Here is a 20,360-nt window from a genome sequence, read left to right on the forward strand (position 1 = left end):
TGTGGTAAATACCTAAGGAGCATCCCAGACTGGCCAAAGGGAGACCAGTAGGGAGGGTCTCTTTCTCCCCTGATTAAAAGAGAAGCAGGCTCTTTAATCTTTTTTCTTTACAGTTTTATTTACAAAATGTATTAAAACTCTTTGTACAACACCTCATCAAAATGAGGCTCAGTAATTGATGCCCACACATGCAGTTTATGCTTTTACAGCCATTAGTTTGCTTGGCAATTTTTCTGCTCACTGAAGTGCAGTTTCAACGACCAAAAATAGGAACTTAAATTACAAAAAAAAGAAGAAAAAAGGAGAAAAAAAAAGAAAAAGGAAAGAACCCCCATATCCCCCAAAGCAAAACAAATTAAAAAAATATACCAAAACAAATCATCATGAGACTACTGCCAAACTTCCGATAGCTTGAAGTTGGTAGCCGGAATTGGTAAGCACTCAACACATTTTAGATTTACATGCAAGTTTAAAAAATATCGAACCATTTACCAAACTCCCTTCACTGGTGTGAAGCCTCCACTCTTAAAAATTGATCTGATAAACATACATCTTTTATACAGCTTTTAAGAAAAATGTTTGTTTTAAATACAACTCATAACTGCACAGCTTTAGCTCGCCCTTGCTGGGGACGTGATCGCGTTCAGAAGTCGAAAAAAAGAAATCACAGTTTCATGAAAAGAAAATGAAAACAAAACATTTTTTTTGTCAATATCTTGTTAAAAACTCGAACAATAAATTATTCTCCTATGAGCTTTTAAAATGATTTTATATTACATTTTGTTGGAAATACTTATTTTTAACAAGAGTTTCTTTTTCTTTTTTTTTTCTTTTTTTTTGTTTGTTTTTAAATCCTATTAAAAGTTCAAATCTATCATCAGCAAACTAAACGCCTAAGGGTCAGACTGGTTTAAATGAGTTGCTTTTTCATTGTATGTTACTGATGAAATAAAACTCTATCATAAACTACAGAAAATACATATTGTCGATTAGAGGTAATTAGTATGCAGATATTCCATTGAACATTTCCCATGTGATTGACAATATGTTTAAAGTTTTGTGGTTTTTTTTTTCCTTTTGCTTTTTTTTTTAATTTTAATTTTTTATTTTTAGAGATGAAGTTAAGTAGTTTCCAGGCAGAGGTTCAAGGCTGAAATGCTGCTGCTGTCTAAGACGTTGGATGTGAGTAATAGTGAGCCCCTGGTGGAGCAGAGGTGGCCACAGCACGGTGTCCTCCTCCCAGAGAGGCAGGGACAGGAGCATCCTCTCACCAGGCATGAGACAAGAGCTGGCAGGAGCTGATATAAGAGAACAGCACTAGCAGGAGTCGTGTTAGATCGCTTACTATGACTCTGGAACTGCAGCTCTAAGTGGAGTTACTATCCTCTCTCCTTGCTTCTGTCTCACAAGGAGTGTTAGCTGAGCACTGTGCTAGGTGGGAGAGAACCGGGGGGAAGCAGAAGCAGGCCTGGGAAAAACTAACCTGCCCTTCTCTTGCTTCATTGCTTGATATTAAACAGTGGATTAAAATGCAAATGCACAGCAAGAAAAGAGATATATGGTCTGAACCTAAACAGCAAGTATCTTTTCCTTTCTATTTATTTTTTTTTAATTTTAAAAGCCACCCAATGTCATTTTAATAAAGCACCTGTAGGTATGCCTGATGATAGAACAAAAAAAAAAAAAAAAAGGAATGCAATATTTTCTGCCTGCACTTTAGCTACCTTGTCAAGAAATTAATTTACTGATCTGGAAGCAAGACATGCAGCTCCACAAATTACTTTCTTTTGGATTTACAGATTCGCAGTCATTGACCTTAATTGGTTTGAATGCACAGATTCTTTTCTTCAGGTGTTACACCTTTTGCTGCTATACAGAATTGCTCAAATTAGCTGGAGAGATTAAAGTGGCTCAGAAAAAAATAAAATCACACCACCGTAAGTAAATATTGAAACATCTTGACATCAGCTCATACAAGCAGTGGCAGGCCAGTCCGTGTTCGCACGCAGCAGATTTCTGAGGCTTTGTGTCAGGAGGAGTTTCATAATTTGATACGATTGGGGTGGCTGATGAAACCAGCTGCGGTTGCTTTCAGGACACAAGTTCAGTTACTGTGCAGTGGTATCAAAGAATGGCTTTTGTTGCACTGATCTTTTTTTACAAGAATTTTTTTTTCACATACCAGTATCTTGTTACCAGTCCTTTCCTTTTATTTTTTCCTTTTTCTCTTTCATTTTTTTATTTTTTCATTTTTTTTTTCTTTTCTTTTTCTTTTCTTTTCCCCTCTTCGTCCTTTCCTTTTACTTCTTTGAAGCAAAGCAAGAATATTTCGGTGATGGTTTGCATTGTTGTGAGTCTCAGAGTCTTCCATAAGGCACTGAAGGAAAAAAAATCAGTTTTTCCTATTAAAAGTACATTGCACCATCATCAATGCGTGTCATGCCTGACATCTCGGAGAGAGTACGACTGGCTCAGGTGATCCAAATCCATGAAGTAGCCACATTCTCTGCTGCTTTTTGTCTTGCATGCTGTCAGGGTGAAGATCTAAAATAAAACCAGAGAGATTTCATCACCGCCTGGCAGCGAGGGAAGGGGAGCTCAGCCCGTGGAGAGGCACAGGCTGTGGGCAAGGGGCTAACCAGGCCTTCTCAGACTCATTTGTCAGCAATTCAGCTCTACTTTGCATTCTAGTGCAGAAGGATTGGTTCTACTGTAAATTTTATGGGTAACTTCCTAAAAGCACTTACCTGACCTATTATAGCTTACAAAACAAAGACGAAGAGATCAGCAGCAAGACAGATGATAATTCTGATTACAGTGATCTTTAAAGCAATTAACAAAATACTTTCACTTTGAACTAGCACGATGCTGGAGAGAGGAGTTACTCACTTCAGCACGAAGCCAGCTACGTTCTGTGTGTAAAACAGAACAGTACCTTTCTCATCCTACTTCTGATGAGGGAAGAAATTTAAATCACTGATACTTAGAAACTGCCACAAGACGATGTTTGAAAAGCCTCTTGCAGCAGCCTGCAGGTGCACACAACAGAGCAGCACAGACAGCTAGAAAGGAAAGAAAGAGGAAACCGCAGAGGGTTCATTCCCGGCCCGCAGCCGTACCCCTAGATTTTCACACTTTCTGTGCCGTACACGTTGTAGCCTTCTCTGTAGGTAGCGTAATTCTGGGTGTTGGTGGCGGGAGCGGGTTTGAAGTTCTGCGTGTTCTTGGTGAGTTTCATTCGCTTGGACTCGGCCCGAGACTTGTAGCAGAACTCGATCAGTGCCACCATCATGGCCAGCCCCAGGCCTCCCACAAGGATATAGAACACCCCAGCAACATTGCTCAGGCTCAGAGCGCTCGTCTTGTCCTAAGAGAAACGAGCCACGCTGTTAGTGCTGCTGTGAGGAGCAGACAGACAGACAGACAGACAGACAACTTTGCATTAGCCCTAGCTGGAATGGCTACACTCAGTGTCCGGCCCACAGACCAGTGCTGTCCCCCCATCCCCGCAGCCCGGGGCTGCTCAGCAGTGACTGCTCTGTCCTCCACCCTGTGCTGGGTGACACCCTGGCTGGCTCCAAGGCGATGAGGTTTTTTTGGCCACTGCCTTCCCCAGGCCTTCAGTGTCCCAGAGCAAAGCTGCCTACAGCCGAGCATCCCTGGTGGCAAAGGCACTGTGGGAGAATTGTGCCAGTGGCTGCATAAAACAGCAGGATTTACAGAAGGCCATGACAAAACTGAGAAAAAAGAAAAGCCAAACCACTACACATTTGGGTTTGGTCAATGCAAGTAAAATTTTTAAGATGCTGCTAAACTTAAAAATGGTTTTTTTTCAACACTTAGGAAAAAAAAAACACCCTAGAAAGATGGTCAGTTACTTAGAGGTCAAGCAGCAGAGCCCTATCTAAACTAGCACCTTCTGGAGAGTGAGTTATTGAATGAAACCAGACATTGTAATGCAAAAATCACTGGTTGGGGTTTATCTTCCTTCCATACATGTCAGATGGGGGAGAAGCTTGCATTTTTAAAAACAGGGTTCTGGAACGGGATTAAATAGAGCTGCAACCCTTCTGCTGCTGCATGGGTGGGTGGCTGTGGGCGGGGACAGCTCCTGGCTGGCATGGCCCTGGCTGGGCTGGGTGGACAGGCAGGTGCCAAAGCAACCTGGCTGTGCCCAGAGAAAACACTGCTGACAGAGCTCAGTTAATGAGTCTCTCTAGGGAGAGCTAAATTTGCATATAGTCGGAGTAAAATATAATCTACCTTGTGTATGTGCGTTTCACAGGCAGTTTGGATACATGTGGTTGTAACAAACAACCTGCCATTTAAACTAAAGATACTACTCATTTATATCTCTTTTCCATCACAGTTCCCTTTGGCAGCTGCTGTGTGTTCAGCTATTCCATGATCCCACATTTATCTGGTACAACAGCTACTGGGTTGAGCCCTAAGCAACTTCCAGCCCTAGTGAAATCAATGAAATTTTATTATTGGCTTTGCTGGAACTTGGAATTGTCCTCCGACACTGAGAGGGTGCTTTGAAATTATAGTTTTCTGTTTGAATGATTACAGAGAGCACTTCCAAAGGCACCAGGGGAGTTAGGCACTCAACTGCGACCGATTTCAGCTGGAGCTGGATTCCTCCTCCTCTTGGTGCCTTTGAAAATGTCCTTCACTCCAACAAGCCCAGCACTTTTACAGTGTTTTTCTCCCCAGTGGGTCTATAAGCATTAAAAAGAAAAAAAAATCTTCTGTGTTTTCTTTTAACTGAATGGTGTAAATAAATATTTCCTGCAATTTAAGTGTGCAGCTCCTGGGCCGATCCACCTCAGGGGTGGGACCTGCCCTGGGGTCTACAGTGGTCCTGCATGAGGCTGGACAGACCCACAGCATGGCTGGTGGAGGACAGGACAGTACAGCAGCAAAATGGTTCAAAGCACTATAAAAAGGAACATACAATATTTAGGTAATGATTCACCATTAGTATGTCTAGATTTTTTTTAAAAAATCAAACAAATTTCAAAATGTATTGGCAAATAGGGCAGAAAAGGCATTTTTTCCTTATCAGCTGTCTGTTCTGAAAATTTATGCCCTTAGCAAGCATGTGACTGTTTCCCAAACTGACATGTAGAGAATCTAATAATTTTGAAACAAAAATGGGTTTTTTCAATAAAACTAAAAATAAGAAAATATGCTGGCCTGAGTAATAATAACTGTGCTGAAACTTGCACATTTAAATTAAGACACCAGCTTGGGAGGCTTTGGGGGTTTCTCTTTGCATGTTTTTCTAGTAAAATACACAGTGAAACATACTTACAACTACAGTCTGTTACTGCATATAAGAAAAACGCTCTCATGTTCTGAGACTTACTTATTTTTTTCTATTCTTTTCTTTCAACCTTCAAAATGTAAATAGCAACTTTTGAAAGTCATTCTTGGTATAAACAAACAGTGGGTCAAAATGTGATTGCTAATCAGTACAAAAAGACCTTCAGCGACTGACCTTACTTCCGGAGTCCTTGGCTCCACATTCACCCTTATCGTACCACCATTTGTTTTTCAGCTTGTCTAAGATGCCTTGTTCACTGAGTTTCAATACTGCAAGGTTTACAGGAGTTCTTCACGTGGGAAATAACATAAATAACATTATATTATGTTATTTTATGTTATTCAATCTTTAAACTACTTTAAAACTATACAAAGCGATAAAGCAGGGTTCCTGGCCACAAAGTATTTACACTGCAGGCAACTGGATCATCCCCTTAAGTTAAGGCTAGAGCATCTCTACATTACCAGGTCCTGCCCATATCGCTTTGAGTAATCGGCACTCACTGTTAAATGAAGGCAGTAGAAACAAAGCAAGGCCAATCTCCCACTTTGGTGCCCCACGGGCACTTTGCAGTAGCTTGACGGCTCTGGGTGGGTTTGATGCAGCAGGACCCCCTTATTGCCCTAACAGACAGAATCCCCACGCAGCCCTGTGCTTCTCACGGTCAGACAGCGCTGGCGGCTCCCGCTGCCCGGCAGCTCCTGCCCGGCGGGTCTGTGTGCACATCTGCAAAGCAAAGCCCCCAGGCTGGCTCCACGGAGCGGCAACTCGCCAGCCGGCACAGCCTTTCCCTGTGCTCCAGCTCCCGCGGCTGGCGCTGCAGGGCTGCGCTCGGAGGCATCGAGCTCGGCTGCGCTCCCCGGAGCTGCTGCAGCCCCAGCTCACCCAGCCCAGGGAACTGCAGCAGAAAATAAGCAAATGCAGACCTCTGTGAAGCAAATTAGTGAGAATGGAAACGCCGGCTGAGAGTGCCCAGGGTGGGAAACGTTGGCAGGATAAACGGAGCTGCTGGCTGGTGCTGCCAAGAGCCCACAGCCCAGGGGGGCTGAGCTCATCTCCCCCTTCCGTGCGGGAAAGCAGCACCTGAGGAGCTCTCGGTTAGGTTTGGTTATTTCCACTTCCTCCTTGTATGATGTCTTGGGTTTTTCCTGCCCGTTTCCACGAGACAGGCTCCCTGCTTGAGGGATATCTTCAGTTCCTGCTCCTGCTTGCACCGCTCTGGCCCCTGCTCCATGGCCGCACACGGCTGGGTCCTTATCCTCACAGTGCTGTGCCCCTTTGCATGGGATAGCACCAGGCAGACATGCATGGCCTGCCTTGGGTCCATTCGGGTCTCTTGTCAGCAGAGGAGGAGCTCAGCCCATGTCTGCCCCGGTGCCAGCCTCATGTCAGGCTCTTGCTGCTCCCTGCCTTTCCCCAAGCCCTGCTCAAAGTGCCTGACTGTGCAGAGCAGAAGAGACTCATGAGAAAGAGCATCGGGACGTATACAAAACACCTTAAATACAAGCTAAATTGCACAGTGGCATTTACGAAAACATTCCCAAACTGGGAGGGCTCACAGCTCTGAGCAGCAGGAATGGCTGAGCCCTGCCATGCTTGGGGCAGCGCAAGATGCTGGAAGAAGGAGCTGGTAAAGAAGAGCTCTGCTCCCTCATCTGCAAAGCAGCTGCCTCTGAGATGGCTGTGAGACTGTCGGTGGCTGATGTGGGGAAGCGCTGCCCTCGGAGGTGCTCCGTGTCCTTCGGCAGGACGGCGGCAGCCGAGCCCAGGAAGCTCATGGGGTATCACGAGAAAAAATCATGTTCAAGAGCTCCTGAGCTGAATGCCCCACGGGATGCTCCGACACGACCGTGTGTGGTGTTACCCAGCCCAGCAGGGAGGCAAGAGCAGAGAAAAGCCATCCAGGTGGGGAGAACCACTGGTCCCTGGTCACCGCACTGCCTGCAGAGCTGCCCGGCGGTCCAGGCAGAGGCAGCGCCACTCACTCCTGGCCTGCACAGGGCTCGGTTTGACAGCAGCCAAGATTTTATTTTTATAAAATGGCTATTTTTAAGCGGCAGCTGTAATCTAATTAAGTATCAATCAGGGCTGGCTGTACGCACTCGGCTGGACACAGCCAACGGGAGGCGGTGACAAGCCACAAGAGACACTGCTCGCTGGCTCGGCGCTGGCAGCAGGCACGGAGCTCCACCAGCAGCCAGCGGCATCCTAAAAAGCCAGCTGTGCTGCAGCTCAGCCCGCATCCTCCGACAGGTAGGGCTATAAAACATGAACGGGATCAAAGCACGCTCCCACACACTGCCAACACCCCGGGCTGCAGCTAACTCGCCTGCCCCACTCGGTGACACTGATGGGGAGCAGCCAGGTCCTGGCCAAGCCACCACTGGGGACCCTCCTGGGCAGCTGGGCTGTGTCGAGACCCCCGGTGCCCCCCAGGCAAACACGCCACGAGCAGCTGTGCAGCACTGCAATGCCAGCCAGTGAAAGCTCAGTCAAAGCTTTACCTACCCCTTACAAGCCCCAGCAGAGAGTGGGGTGAATTATTGCTCAGAGAACAGTACTCTCATTTTAAATTTCATTTAAAAACTATCCAATTTGGAGAGATTTTACGCAATACATCTCTCTGCTTTGAAAAGCATTGTGCAGCTGAGAATACACAAACAATAGGAAGAAGGTTATAAACACCTTTCCTCCTACCTGCATATTTTATTGTGCAAATTTTCCCCTCCCCCCAGTCCTATTCTGAACACAATTTTTAATTTGCATGCCTTTGTAAACCCCATGCGGAGTACTGAGAATTTGCATAACATCCAATACATTATAGATTAGCTTTCACAACATTATACAGTATTGGGAAATGAGGAGGCTTAATATGCTAATTAGGGTGCTTTATTTTTTTTAAGCCAAGATTGCAGCTAATTGCGCACACGCAACTGCCAAAAAGAAAAAAACAAAAAAGTAGTAAACTAAAATTATCTTAACTAAACAGATGGGAATTTGCCTAAACTGGGGTTTTCATTATAATTTGTCACAGCCCTGTTTGCCAGGTGAGGTACCAATCCCTCAGCCTGGGTAGGAGAGAGGTGATTAGGTCCATCCATCTGTCCCAGCACAAGGAGCTGAGTGGGATGGGCAGACAAGTGCCAAGGAGCTACCGCCTGCTTCAGGCCCACCCAGGCTTTGCTGGCAGAGTTGTCACCATGCCAAGGTGCTCTGGTGCTGGGGCTGTCCCCATCCTGCCTGGCACGGGGGCTGAGCAGGGGCTGAGCACAGGGTCAGGATGTGTACGGAGGGATAGGGGAAGCAAGTCAGACATGGAAGAGTAGTTGGTGCCTGCCCCTCCCTGCCTTGGCCTGTCCTGTCACCCCAGCACAGAGATGACCTGAAGATTTGCCTGAGCAAGCTGCCAGCCTCCCTTGGCTCTGCCACGTTTGCTGGGCAGAGCACTGGGATGAATATCCTGTACCTGAGTGAGGACACCCTCTGAAAGGGCAAGAAAAGGCATCAATTAGTGAAGCACAAAATGCAGCTTGTTTCATCAAAGTCCTAAGGAAAAAATTTGCCTGCTCTGAGGAAGTAAATCCCAAGTAAACCTCCTAATGCATGAGCTGCTTCCTTTGCAGCAGGATTTGAGGAATCTTGTAGTGGGAGAAAGTGTGATGCCTCTGCAACCCCAGCATGATGCCTGGGCAACCCATGTCAGGAATGCAGCGTGAGCTGGTGCAGGATGGGCTCCCCAGCTCCCACATTCCCCAGATAAGTAGATATATTGGAAAGCAAGCCTGGCTGCTGGTATGCTTCCCCATTGCTCATCTCTGAGTAGCTGTCTAGCCTGCTTCAATTTAACAGTCAGAGTCAGTCATGGCTTTGGCTGAGGTCCTGATGGAAGTGCAGAGAGCCATGTCTGGATCCTGGCATTCTTCACCAAGTGCTCAGCAGCGCCTGTGGAACACAAATCCTCTGTGTCACCCCTCAGCTCACACCCAGCCAGTCCCAACAGTGTCCCTTGAGCAGTGCCAGCTCCCTGCCCGTGCCAGCCAGTCCAAGGCCACCAAGTCACCAAGTGTTCTGTTGGTTGCTGTACAGGGAAGCGCAGGGCTCTTCTAGGAATGATGGCTGCTGGCTCTAGGAAGGGGATTTTTCACAGCTTGCCCTGGCACTGTTTGACTGAGGGGGGATTTTTAATATCACCTTAGAGGCAGAGGAATGGAGACACTAAATGTCTTGTCCAGGTCCTGTGGGAAGGCTGTGTCACCAACCATCTACTTGTCGCACTGTTCAGCTCAGACGGTAACTTTCTCATTTTCTGGGGCTCTGTCTCAAAAGGCTTCAATTTCCTTGTCTTTTTCTTGGGATAGTTTTGTGCTTTCCAGCTGTTTAAAAATTATGTTGCTGTTGTTGGGCTGTATGAGATATCCTATGAAGTCCTTGGCCGTTTTCTAGGTGGCTTCCACTGGCTTTCCATGCTTTAATTAACGATGGGATTCTTTTCCATCTCCCCTGTGTGGTTCTGCAGTCCAGCTCTCTGTTAGTTTGGCTGCTTTGATAAAAAGTAAAATGTTCAGATATTTGCAAGCTTATGTTCTCTTGTTGTGCTCTGTTTGCCAAGAAAATGAGATGAGGCCATTTGGATTGGGATGTCAGCATTTTGGATGCCACAGGATGGTACTCTTGTGCAGAGACTTGCAGTGTTTTTCTTCCTTCCCCATAACTGAAGGATATGGTTGTTTCCTTGCTTTTGCTTTTCATCCAGTATGTCTGAACCATCCAAGCTTAAACATGTGAGGCTGGTTCTCTTGGGCAGCTCTACCAAACCCTTCTAAAATTTTTTCATACAAATGACTGGAAGACTTGAGTTTAGAGAAACAATACCAGGAGCCTCATATGGGATGGTACTGCCCTTAGAGGGAATTAAGCCATCTGCTATGGCTGCTTTTTTATGAGAGGCACGACTGTAAGGTCAGTGCCCACCTATTTTACAGGCTTTACAGAAGCTGCCACAAACATGATTTTACACCTCGACAGAGGTGGAATTTATTGGTGTTTCAGCTGTTTGGTTTCTCTGCCACCCTGCTAGGAGACTTTGTTTGGGTGCTGGCAGCATAACCTTCCCCTCTTCAGCCATCAGCTACTGCTAGAAAACAAGCTGTGCCAGTCTTTTTCCAAAACTAATATGACACCATCCCAAAGGGAACCTCCTCTTCCTTTTGCTGTGGGGCTTTGGGGCCTTCTCCCTGCTGCACTTCAGCCCCTTGGGGTGCAGGACACCAGCCCCAGAAGCCCTTTGGATCTTTTGCTGCTGGTGGCCCAAGGGGACAGGATGATACTGATGGAGTGAACTGATTTTTGAAAACCAGTGTGCATTCACTGATTAAAATCTCACCCCTGAACTGGGTCCCCAAAGTTTCAGGTTCAATTAAAATACTTGGGCCACCTCTCCCTCAAATTCAGGAATTACCACAGCACTTTGTCATAAAGGTTGATCCTGTATAAAATATGGTATCACTTCCAGGCTGAGTATGTTCACCATGCAGATGCTATTGCTCATTGCAGAGCATGTATTACATTTCTATTTCATTATTACCTATCTTCCGTTCATACAATTATTAAGGAAAAGAGGGAACACAATGACTCAGAGGCCATCTGCTCTTTCCTCTTACTTCTCTTTGAGACAGCTTTACTTGTCTGAAGGATTTTTTGCCTTGTCTCCTCTGACCAAAGCCCCAGTTTCAGGTTAGTTGCAGTAAATTTTATCTCCATTGAGAAAACTGGTGGCGTTATAATATTTCTTTCTGGCCAGAACAAGCTTGAAGTAGAAGACAAGTAAATTAATCATCAAAGAAGTAGATCTTTATTAGTCCCAAAAGTGGGAAGGTAGAACTTCTGACCCTCTCAAATTATAAATCATAACAGGTTTTTAGTGGTTTGATTAATGGCCTTTTAGGTTAGTTTTCATGATTTCACCTGCACTTATTTAAAGAAGATAACCCCAAACCAGATGTTTTTCCTACCACCATCACTAACTTCTACCAGCTTAAGACACAGGCCCAGCAGGCTGCAGTCCCACATATGACTGCACAAGTTGGCCAGGCTGCTCCTTTGGCTGTTGGGTTCCAGTTTCTGGCCATCATGTTTGTGTGCCAGTGCTGCAAACAGGACCCTTTCCTGAGTGAACTTGGACTGCAGTGAAGAGCCTGAGCAGTTTCTTGGAAAAGTGCTGTTAATTTATGAAAAGAACATTGCGGTCTTGCCAGGAAAGGGCCAATTTCCAGGAAAGATGCCAGTGCCTTTCTAGCCAGTGTTTGGGTTGGTCCTCACAAGTCACAGCAGGCAATACAAGGAGTCAGTGACCACTAGAGGTGAGAATTGGAAACAGAAGTCACTTTAGGACTTGAACATCTCACCCAATAATCTGCAGACTTTTTTCAGCTCTAACTGGTGTTCAAATGGCATGAAGTCTCAGCAACACTGTAGTTATGTTTATTACTTGCAATCCATAAAGATTTAAGTGATGATTGGAACAGCTTTGGATAATTCACATCCCATTCCATGCTCTAATGGTTGTAATATAAATGTTATACCCAAACCCAATCACTGCCAAGGAGAGTGAATGAACTCGGCAGACAGCACACTGTTCCTTCAAACCAGATGAACCATTGCTCGGAATTCATTTAGAATTTTTAGATGCAATCTTTCAGAAAAGGGAGCTGCAAAGTAAAGGTATAACAAACAAGGCTCTTCAAAGCACCAGTTAAAGGGCTTCCTTGGGGAGGCAGAGGATAGGGAGAGCAGTGCATGGACTGCGCTGGATCTCCCAGGCTGTGGAACTGCCCATAGGCTCCCCTGGTACCTCTCACTATCTGGGTTTTACAGCTGCAAGTGTTCCTTTTCCCACCATCAGCTGGTTCCTGATTTTCTGTAGAGTATCTGGTGTGCAGGGTACAGTGTGGCATTTTCACAACAGTGTTGCTTGCAGCATCTTGAGAGTCCAAATGTAGCTTTTCTGGGGGTAAAGAAATCACCCATAAACTTGAAAGAAGACCAGAATAACATCAGCACTGAGAGCTCCTCTCTGGTCTTGAAAACATCCTTTCTTCACATGTGCCTGGGGCTGAGGCTCAGGCTAGCAGAGCACAAGCTGCAGCAGAGCTGATCAGCCCTTCAGCTGGGGAGGGATGCCCAGCTCAGGAGATGCCAAACACTGGGCAAGAGCTCCAACCACCGCAGCTCCACTGCTCAGGTCCTGGCACAGGAGGGCTCCATGGGTGTCTGCAATGCCACTTGTCAGGATATCCATGTCCCCAGCAGCACTGGGAAGGGATGTTGGCCATCTCACCCAGAAACAGAGAGTCCATTTGGAGATAAAGTGAAGAAATTTAAGGCCAGCGGTAATGGGGATCCTTCTCACAAAGGCAGGTGGATGCTGGCTCCAAACACACAGTAAATATGGTCACCAGGAGAATTGTGCTTTGCTAACAGACCTCCCTGTGTACCTAACACTGCACTGACCACAATGCACAGTCCTGTGTGCTCACCAGCAGGCCCCTGTTCATTTTTCCCAGCAGTACAACAGCAGACAACAAATGCCTCTGGTTGGAGAAGTGTTGTGGCACACATCCCTTGGGATGCAGCATTTACAACAAAGCTGTTTGTGATTCCCTGTACATTGGTCCTGGCCCTATGGGTGCACAGGAGAAGGCAAAATCACAGTGCCAAAGACAGCCCTGGGCTATGGCTGTATCACACTGCATGGCATAGAACAGCTGTAAATCTGGTCTAGTATCTGGCTAGGCCAGATTTATTGCAGATTTGTGGCATCAGAGCAACAGAAAGCCACAGGAGGCTTCTGGCAAATCTGTGCCTCCTAAGAGTGCAAGATTAATGCAGTGTGACATCCTCCCTCTGCATCAGAGTGCTGCCCTGGCCAAGGCCCATGGTCAGACCAAGGGCTCAGCCTCTGCAAAGGGCTCATCACCCTTCTGTCCAAATCCCAGTGACATGAAGGTGAAAGTCCATGGTGGCACCAGGTCTTGGTTAGTACATTATAAAGTGGTTTTTGACTTTTTTTATAATTAAATAATAATAATCTTGTTTTATAATTTAAAAATCCCTGTTGGTTTTGCCTAATCCTTTTAATTTAGGAATCTGACATATTTAGAGCACTCTCATTTCTACAGCAGGAAATGTTTTCCTTTGTTTCTTATGACCAGAGCTCTTCTTGCTGGCTGGAACATCCCTAGGATTGCTGACATCAGCACAACCCAACCAAAACCATTCTAACATCAAAGAGTTCAGATGTTAAGTGCTTGGGTTTCTAAAATCCACCTCCCAGTGTCAGAGAAAGGCAAGTAGAATAAGATGCAAACAAACAAGCATTTTTTAAAATTCAAAATGCTTCCTAAAATCTTCTTGGGTAAAACTACTGAAAACACTGAATTAATTGTTCTTGCTGATCTCACTGGCCAATCTCCACTAACTTCAGGGCAAGCAGAGTGGGCAGCTTGCTGCAGACATGTGGGATGTGTAACCTTTACTGTGCTCCAAGAGGCAAATACTTGAAGAGCACAGGGATCACAGAATCACAGTATATTCTGAGCTGCAAGAGACCCACAAGGACCATTGAGTCCAACTCTCAAGTGCAAGGCCCATAGAGGGATTGAACCCTCAACCTCAGTGTTATCAGCACCCTGCTCTGCCCAAGTGAGCTGCTCTCAGTGTGACCCTGAGCAATGGACACTGCCTGGCATTGCATCCAGCACAGCAGAGAAACCTCTCCCTGCACTCATCACACCAAACCAACAGCCCTGCCTGCCCTGCTGGCAGGAGGACACAGGGTGATGCTGAATGGGGTCTCCAGTCCTGTTGAGTGGAGCTGAGTGGGCCAGAAGGTAAGTGGCCACTGCCGTATCCCTGAGCCAGCCCATGCAGGCACATGGCTTTAGATGGACTGACAAAGGCAGAAATCAAGTCCAGGCACTCTGTTTAATTTGACAGGATACCATAAAAAATCTCACTAACAACCATCTTGGCATCGTTAAAATATAAAGATAGAAACAATCTAGGAAGATACACCAAATCCAGCACTACTCTCTAGAGGGCATTGCTTGAGGTTAAAGACCAAACTAAATCAAATAAGGCACTTTATTCCCCCAAGCTGTATAAATCCCAGCCTGATCTGTAACTATTGAATGGACTTTTTGTCAGATCTTGTTAATGAAATAACTTCTGAATAGATACAAAACCTGCGGGTGAATGCATTGTCCAAGGGCTCTGCTCTTGCCCAGATCAGATCTATCTGCCCATTGCAATTTACCAATTTAGCAATGTCTCTATGCCATGACTTCATGTTTTGCAATGCTCCCACGCGTGAGGGATGGGGAAGACTTTGGAAATGGGCTCATTATCCAAACATACTACCTTTGTTTAAAGGCTACAGTTGCCTGGTACCTCAAGCAGGAGTGAAGAGCCCTGAAAATATGGGCATAAACCCACATAGTCAATCCCTGTTCCTTCTTGTCAATCTGTTTCCTACATTCTGTCTCAAAAAGTGATCTTTGGTATTCCACACTGAACATTTAACATTCAAGGAAAAAATGCAAAAAGCACCAGGCATTTCCTCTTTAAGTAATGAGCCCTTGGTTGCTCTTTGCTACCATTTCAGACCCACACCACTTTTTTCCTGCCCTGTTTTACCAGCAGTCGCACATCTCCAAGACTTAACATTTGAGGGATTAAAATGCTTTATGGCTGGGCAGAGGAAGGGATAAAAGTGAAAGCCATCTAGTTTGAAAAGACAAAGAGCTTTCAAAATTAGAAAATTAAAACTCAGCACCTCAAGCCCTATATATCCCCCAGCCATCTAAGAAATATGCTGCATGTCGATGGCTGGGGTAGTGCTCGGAGGCAGAGCGATAAATCCCCTGGCAGAGGATGCTGTTTTTCCTCAACAGCAGAGGCAGCAGCAGTTCCCTTTGCTTTCCCTTTGTTCCCAGCACAGGGCCCCCAGTGCTGGTGAGGAGCATCCTGGGGCTGTAGCTCCCCAGCTGCCAGGGGATGGGTTTTATTAGTTCCTGCTGAGCACTCAGTAGCTGCAACAGTTCTCCATAAAAGAACTTTCTTCTAGTCTCCATCACTGGGCAGGACTAACCTGCCATTACAGGTTGGAGCATCCACTGTATCCTTGCACAGTCTGTGGTGTTTTTCCACAGTCCCCAGGTACACATTTTAAATTCCAGTGTTTGAATGAGCACACAATGTCATTGTAACATCTACACACACTGTGCACACCTCTACAGAGCCAGATGTGTTACCAGCTGAGGCTGCAAGTTCCTCTGCTCTTTGTGGAGTTTGCAGCCTGTGTTTGGCAGCAGCAGCTGTCTCTATGAAAGTATATTTATATGTTTCATAAATGTAGCTCAAACAAATTAAACTCTGTACTAACAGGATCATAATTTAATAGAAGTGCCAAGAGCTAATGCAATAATACACGCCGATTGGATTAGGAAATACAAGCTATAACAAGTCACTGTAGCTCATTCACAGCAGTGCCCGACACTTGAGGCACGGATATGGCGATGGGGTGGCAGGAAGAGCAACCCAAAAGGGAGGCAGAACAAGGGAGGGCAGATGCTCAACATCATGCTCAAACCTACAACATCTGAAAGAGCGGCATGGACCTTTCCTGTCATGCTTGGGTCCTTTCTAACCTGGATGGGTATGAGGAAGAGACTCAACTTACCTTGCACGCTGGCTATCCCCTCACCTTCTCTTTCTCTTGCCTCTAGACACATCCATTTTTCCCCCCGTCTTTATTTTCCTCTTGAAACGGCTTCTTCTGCGACTCCTGCTCTGGGATCCTCAGCAGGCTGCAGGTAGGTGCTGCTTAGTCCAAAGGCTACACAAGACATTCAAAGAACAGCTACGTCGTGTGTACAAAGCTAGAGGCGTTCGGCCCACGGTTACAGTGCCGGCGAGCACAGAGAAATCCACAGAGCAGCACAAGTGCCTGCGTCCACGTGAGCGCAATGCTGAAACATTAGAGTCACTTTGAAGGAGAAGAAGAAGAAAGGCATTTACTTTTCCCTTTGCACGTTAAATGACAGCAGTTACTATTAAAGAGAAACAACCAAGCCCAGACCCCCAGGGTGATGCTCAAAGGAAGGGCCCTGCTCCTGCTGCTGGGAGCTCCACTTCCAGCTGCTGGTTTTCCTTTTTTCCTTTTCCAGTCCCACAGAGCCTTCTGTCTCGACTTTTCCATGCTGATGCTTACAGTGCAGAATAAATGACTCATGTAAGCAATCTATGGAAATTAACTGTTAAGCACCACAGGTATTATCAAAAGGTAAGACAAGTAACAAGTCTTTCTTTAAGATTTCTTGCGGCCATAAAGGCAGGATGTGGTGCTCCTGCACGAGCCCCAGATGTGTCACAATTACTGCTGCACAAACAGGTCTCCTTGCACACTCAGGTTTGGCTTTGGCAAGGCAGCAAAGCCAGTCCTAATGATGCTAAAGGTTATACTGGCAAAACTAAACAGTTCCCAATTCTTGGATGCCACCAGCCCTGACTCCACCAACTCCTTCCCAGTGTGGGCAACCTACTCTTCCCAAATTACCATGCTGAGTCTCCTGGTTCCATTTCCAGGAAAATACCCTCAACAATCTGCACAACAGCACTGTCACTTCTGCAAACCAGAGCAGGCTCTCTGCCCTTCTTGGCAGTGCTCTAAGCGAGATGCTCCAATGAACTCCTAGAGCATTGACTTCATCACTGGCACAAAACACACAGTACTTCTTCCTAATACACCATAAAGTAATAGCTGTCAATTAAACCAATATTCTGGTGTCTTCCTTTTAAAGCATTATTTTGCTTTGTCACTAATTTGCACAATACAATAATTTTATATTACTTTCCCAGCTCTGAGCATGAATTAGCTCTGTGTTACTGTCACTGGCTCTGATCAGCCATTTTATCTTTTTCCAGCTCATAACCCAGGTCTGTAGAATGGATGACAAGGAAATTCATGCTGATGAACATAATTTCCAACAAATTGCTCAAATAAATCGTGCTGCATCTTTTTAAGATAGCCATTTCCCCAAATGTTCTCTTTTTATGCACGACGTGTTTGGCAATGGTGCTCTTTAGGCATCAGGTATCATCTAAAATAAAGCATAACAGATTTCTTCTAAAAATATGCCACTTAAAAAAATTATGCTGCAAATGCTAACGGCTGTGCTGAAAATGTATCAAAGCAAAACAGCACAGAGACATGGGGGAACAGATCCCATCTGCTAATGGCCACACTCACAGCTCCGAAGGGCTTGGGAATGGGATATTGCACAGCTCTGAGGGCAGAACTCAACTAGCACACCGGAAAAGTATTCCTATGATTAAAAGGAAACAATTGAAAAAAGAAATAGTATTACATTGCATGTAATTTCTCAGATGCACTCCAAAAGAGGTATCAGCCTAAAAAAAGAATATATTAAAGAAATTAAGTCAAATAATGAGGAAGGAATCTTGGCATGCGAAATTGGAGAGAAGCTGCATTCAAACATTCTCCTTCCATGTTGGTTGTCATTAAATGTTACCGTGAAGGTATAAGAATACATGAAATCTATCAACAGCAGAACTATAGAAATTTATCTTAGCAGAAAATTGTTCCTATGCAACAGAATAATTAGTTTCACTTAAGTCACTCAGCCTGCGACCGCCGTTTGCATCCCCTTTTGTCTAATTCTTGTTAAATTCCTATTCAGCCATCACTCAGCTCCAAGATGATAGGATTGTATAATAAACAAAATAATTAGTTTCCAAACTTGTAATACATTGCAACATATTTCCTGGAATATGTTTTTTTTACAACTGCTATTTTGTATTCTCTCACAATTGAGAACTCAGCTCGCATATATAAGAGCATTTGAAGAGAGGATAATTTTCCCATGAAACTAAATTCATACTCATTTAAGAGGGCTAAGTTTTGATGCATGTACCAGAATGTCTGCACCAGCCAAGTCAGCCCACACATATTGACATGCATCCCAGAAAAATTACGTATGGGTGGAGCACATTCCCCTTCAGAGCTGTTAAATAAAGACCACTACTGCAATGGGGTAATTCCCTTCGCCTGGGCAGTACCAACTGCTAAGGCACTGCAGAGCACACTGGCACCCTCTGCTCCAGCACTGGCACAGACTGGTAGCACTGAAAACAAGACACATCAGCTGAGGTCTTTAAAACAAACTCATTAAAACATCACAATCTCTTTAGTATTGAATTACAAGTGAACCCCCGGAGAATGGCACGGCCAGAGGCCTAACTTTACACTGTGTAACCCAACAGATTAAAAACCTGCAGAAAGTCAATCGAATACCTTCTTTTTCCCTGCTGCAAGACTCAAAATCCTTGTGGAAAATAGAAGTCACTGTGTAATTTTCCAATGGCGATGAAGATAGGGTAACAAGAGATGAGCTCACAACTCAGAACCATTCCTGTCCAAGCACAGGCACACCACATGCGAGACCGCAGGGGAACGAGCACGGGAGAGGTGATCGGGTCCATTGCAGTACAACGATGGGCACTGGCACAAGCAAACAGGCTCATACTTACCTCTGGCTTTCGGCGTGAGCTAAAGTATCAGTCACAAAGGGATTCAGCTCAAGAACCTGGCACCACCAGTCTGACAAGACTCACATCTACACACAACCCAGTGTCAGGAGGCAGGAGGCAGCAGATTGCGGACACGGGGCAGCGATTTCCCAAGGGTGGGTCTCTACTGGGGGAGCTGAGAGAGGAGCCTGTCAGCTCAGCCGGTAGAGAGAGCTGCCCCGAGTGAGCAATGGTCGCCCTGAGATGGGGGGCAAGGTCTGGATCTCCGCCTCAGGCACCTTCACCACCCCTTCCTGGTTACCCTGGCTGCCCCCTCCTTTAAGGTAAAAGGGAAAAAAAGAACCATTTTGAAGTGACTCCTCTGAATGTTCTACAAATGAAACCGTGCTCATATAAACAATTAACTGGAGAGATGGGATGAAATGATGAGGGCCACTGCTGGTGGGAGGACAGGGAGGAGAGAGAGGCCAACGAGACTCTTGGAGCTGTAGTGCCCTGGAGCTCTCCTTTGCCGAGAGGGCAGTGGGGCTCCTGCTGGGCTGGGCACAGCTGGACTGGCCGTGATGGGGGCGACAGGAGGGCACTGTCTGTCCCCTGCAATGGTGCTGCATCACAGCCCACAGCACTCACAACTACCTCAAAGGAAAAGCCACTTCATAACAAAAAAGCCCTTTGATTTACCACAGCTCTAGAAACAGCCACTAACCCCTTCCCTGCCACCCTTAGCTTAGCCTTCTGTGGGAGGTCTTCCACACCCCATGTTCTCCTCTCTGGGGACTCCTGCCAGCTGAGCTGGGCCCCAAGAGCCGATGGCTGTAGCTCCAACAAGTCCTTCACCACAGCTTGTGACAACAAACTGCCAAAAGACAGCACTTGAGACTAAACCAGCAAAACACACATTATTGTGTTTGCTCCCCTTCCCTCTTCTCTGAGTACCAACTCAGGTTATCACAGCACCCCTGACCACTCTCTCCACACTGCCTGACCAGGCCAAGGGCCTGCTGAATAGACAGCATCACTCTTTGTAAAATGTCTTCCAGCATAAGCGAAAATAGGATGGCCCTGCCCTAATTATGACTATTTTAAAAGCCCTTTTTAGTTTCCTTAGGGCTGTGTTATTGACTGGGTTTAATTCAATGAACTTGAAGCAATAAAGTTCATTGAAGCTGGTTTGTATAAAGAATTTTCTTTCAGGGAGGCTGCATTAGACAATGAGGTGCTGGATCCCAGGAGAATACTAAACATTTAATATACTGGCAAGTATGACATATCAAAATGTTCTGTGAAGGATGAGCAGCAGAGCTAAAAAGCATAAAAAAGCTTGTGCTCATCGCCAGGCTGCTGCTGAGCACTGCAGACCTCCAGCTATTGAACCAACCCAAATTCGAGAGCTTTTCCTTCTTTTAATATTACACAGTGGCTT

The 20,360-nt window shown here is 45.7% G+C and overlaps 1 protein-coding gene across 3 annotated transcripts in view; it reads right to left on the reverse strand.

Annotated features, from left to right (window-relative positions):
• Positions 1-92: 92 nt before the first annotated feature.
• GRIA3 (glutamate ionotropic receptor AMPA type subunit 3) overlaps positions 93-20,360 on the reverse strand; it is a 141,830-nt gene continuing 121,562 nt past the window's right edge. The window contains exons 14-16 of one of the 3 annotated variants that reach the window (XM_085060440.1): positions 5,504-5,618; positions 3,120-3,367; positions 93-2,544 (exon numbers count right to left, since the gene is read on the reverse strand). In XM_085060440.1, coding sequence (XP_084916566.1) covers positions 3,122-3,367; positions 5,504-5,618 — 361 coding nt within the window. In that variant the 3' untranslated portion in view covers positions 93-2,544; positions 3,120-3,121. Of the gene's footprint in view, positions 2,545-3,119; positions 3,368-5,503; positions 5,619-20,360 lie in introns of those variants that run through there. The other 2 variants (XM_085060439.1, XR_014852229.1) reach the window with 2 other exon arrangements.

The sequence above is a fragment of the Lichenostomus cassidix genome, chromosome 4A (assembly GCF_008360975.1).
Source record: "Lichenostomus cassidix isolate B80296 chromosome 4A, HeHo_3.0, whole genome shotgun sequence".
NCBI classification, from domain to species: domain Eukaryota; kingdom Metazoa; phylum Chordata; class Aves; order Passeriformes; family Meliphagidae; genus Lichenostomus; species Lichenostomus cassidix.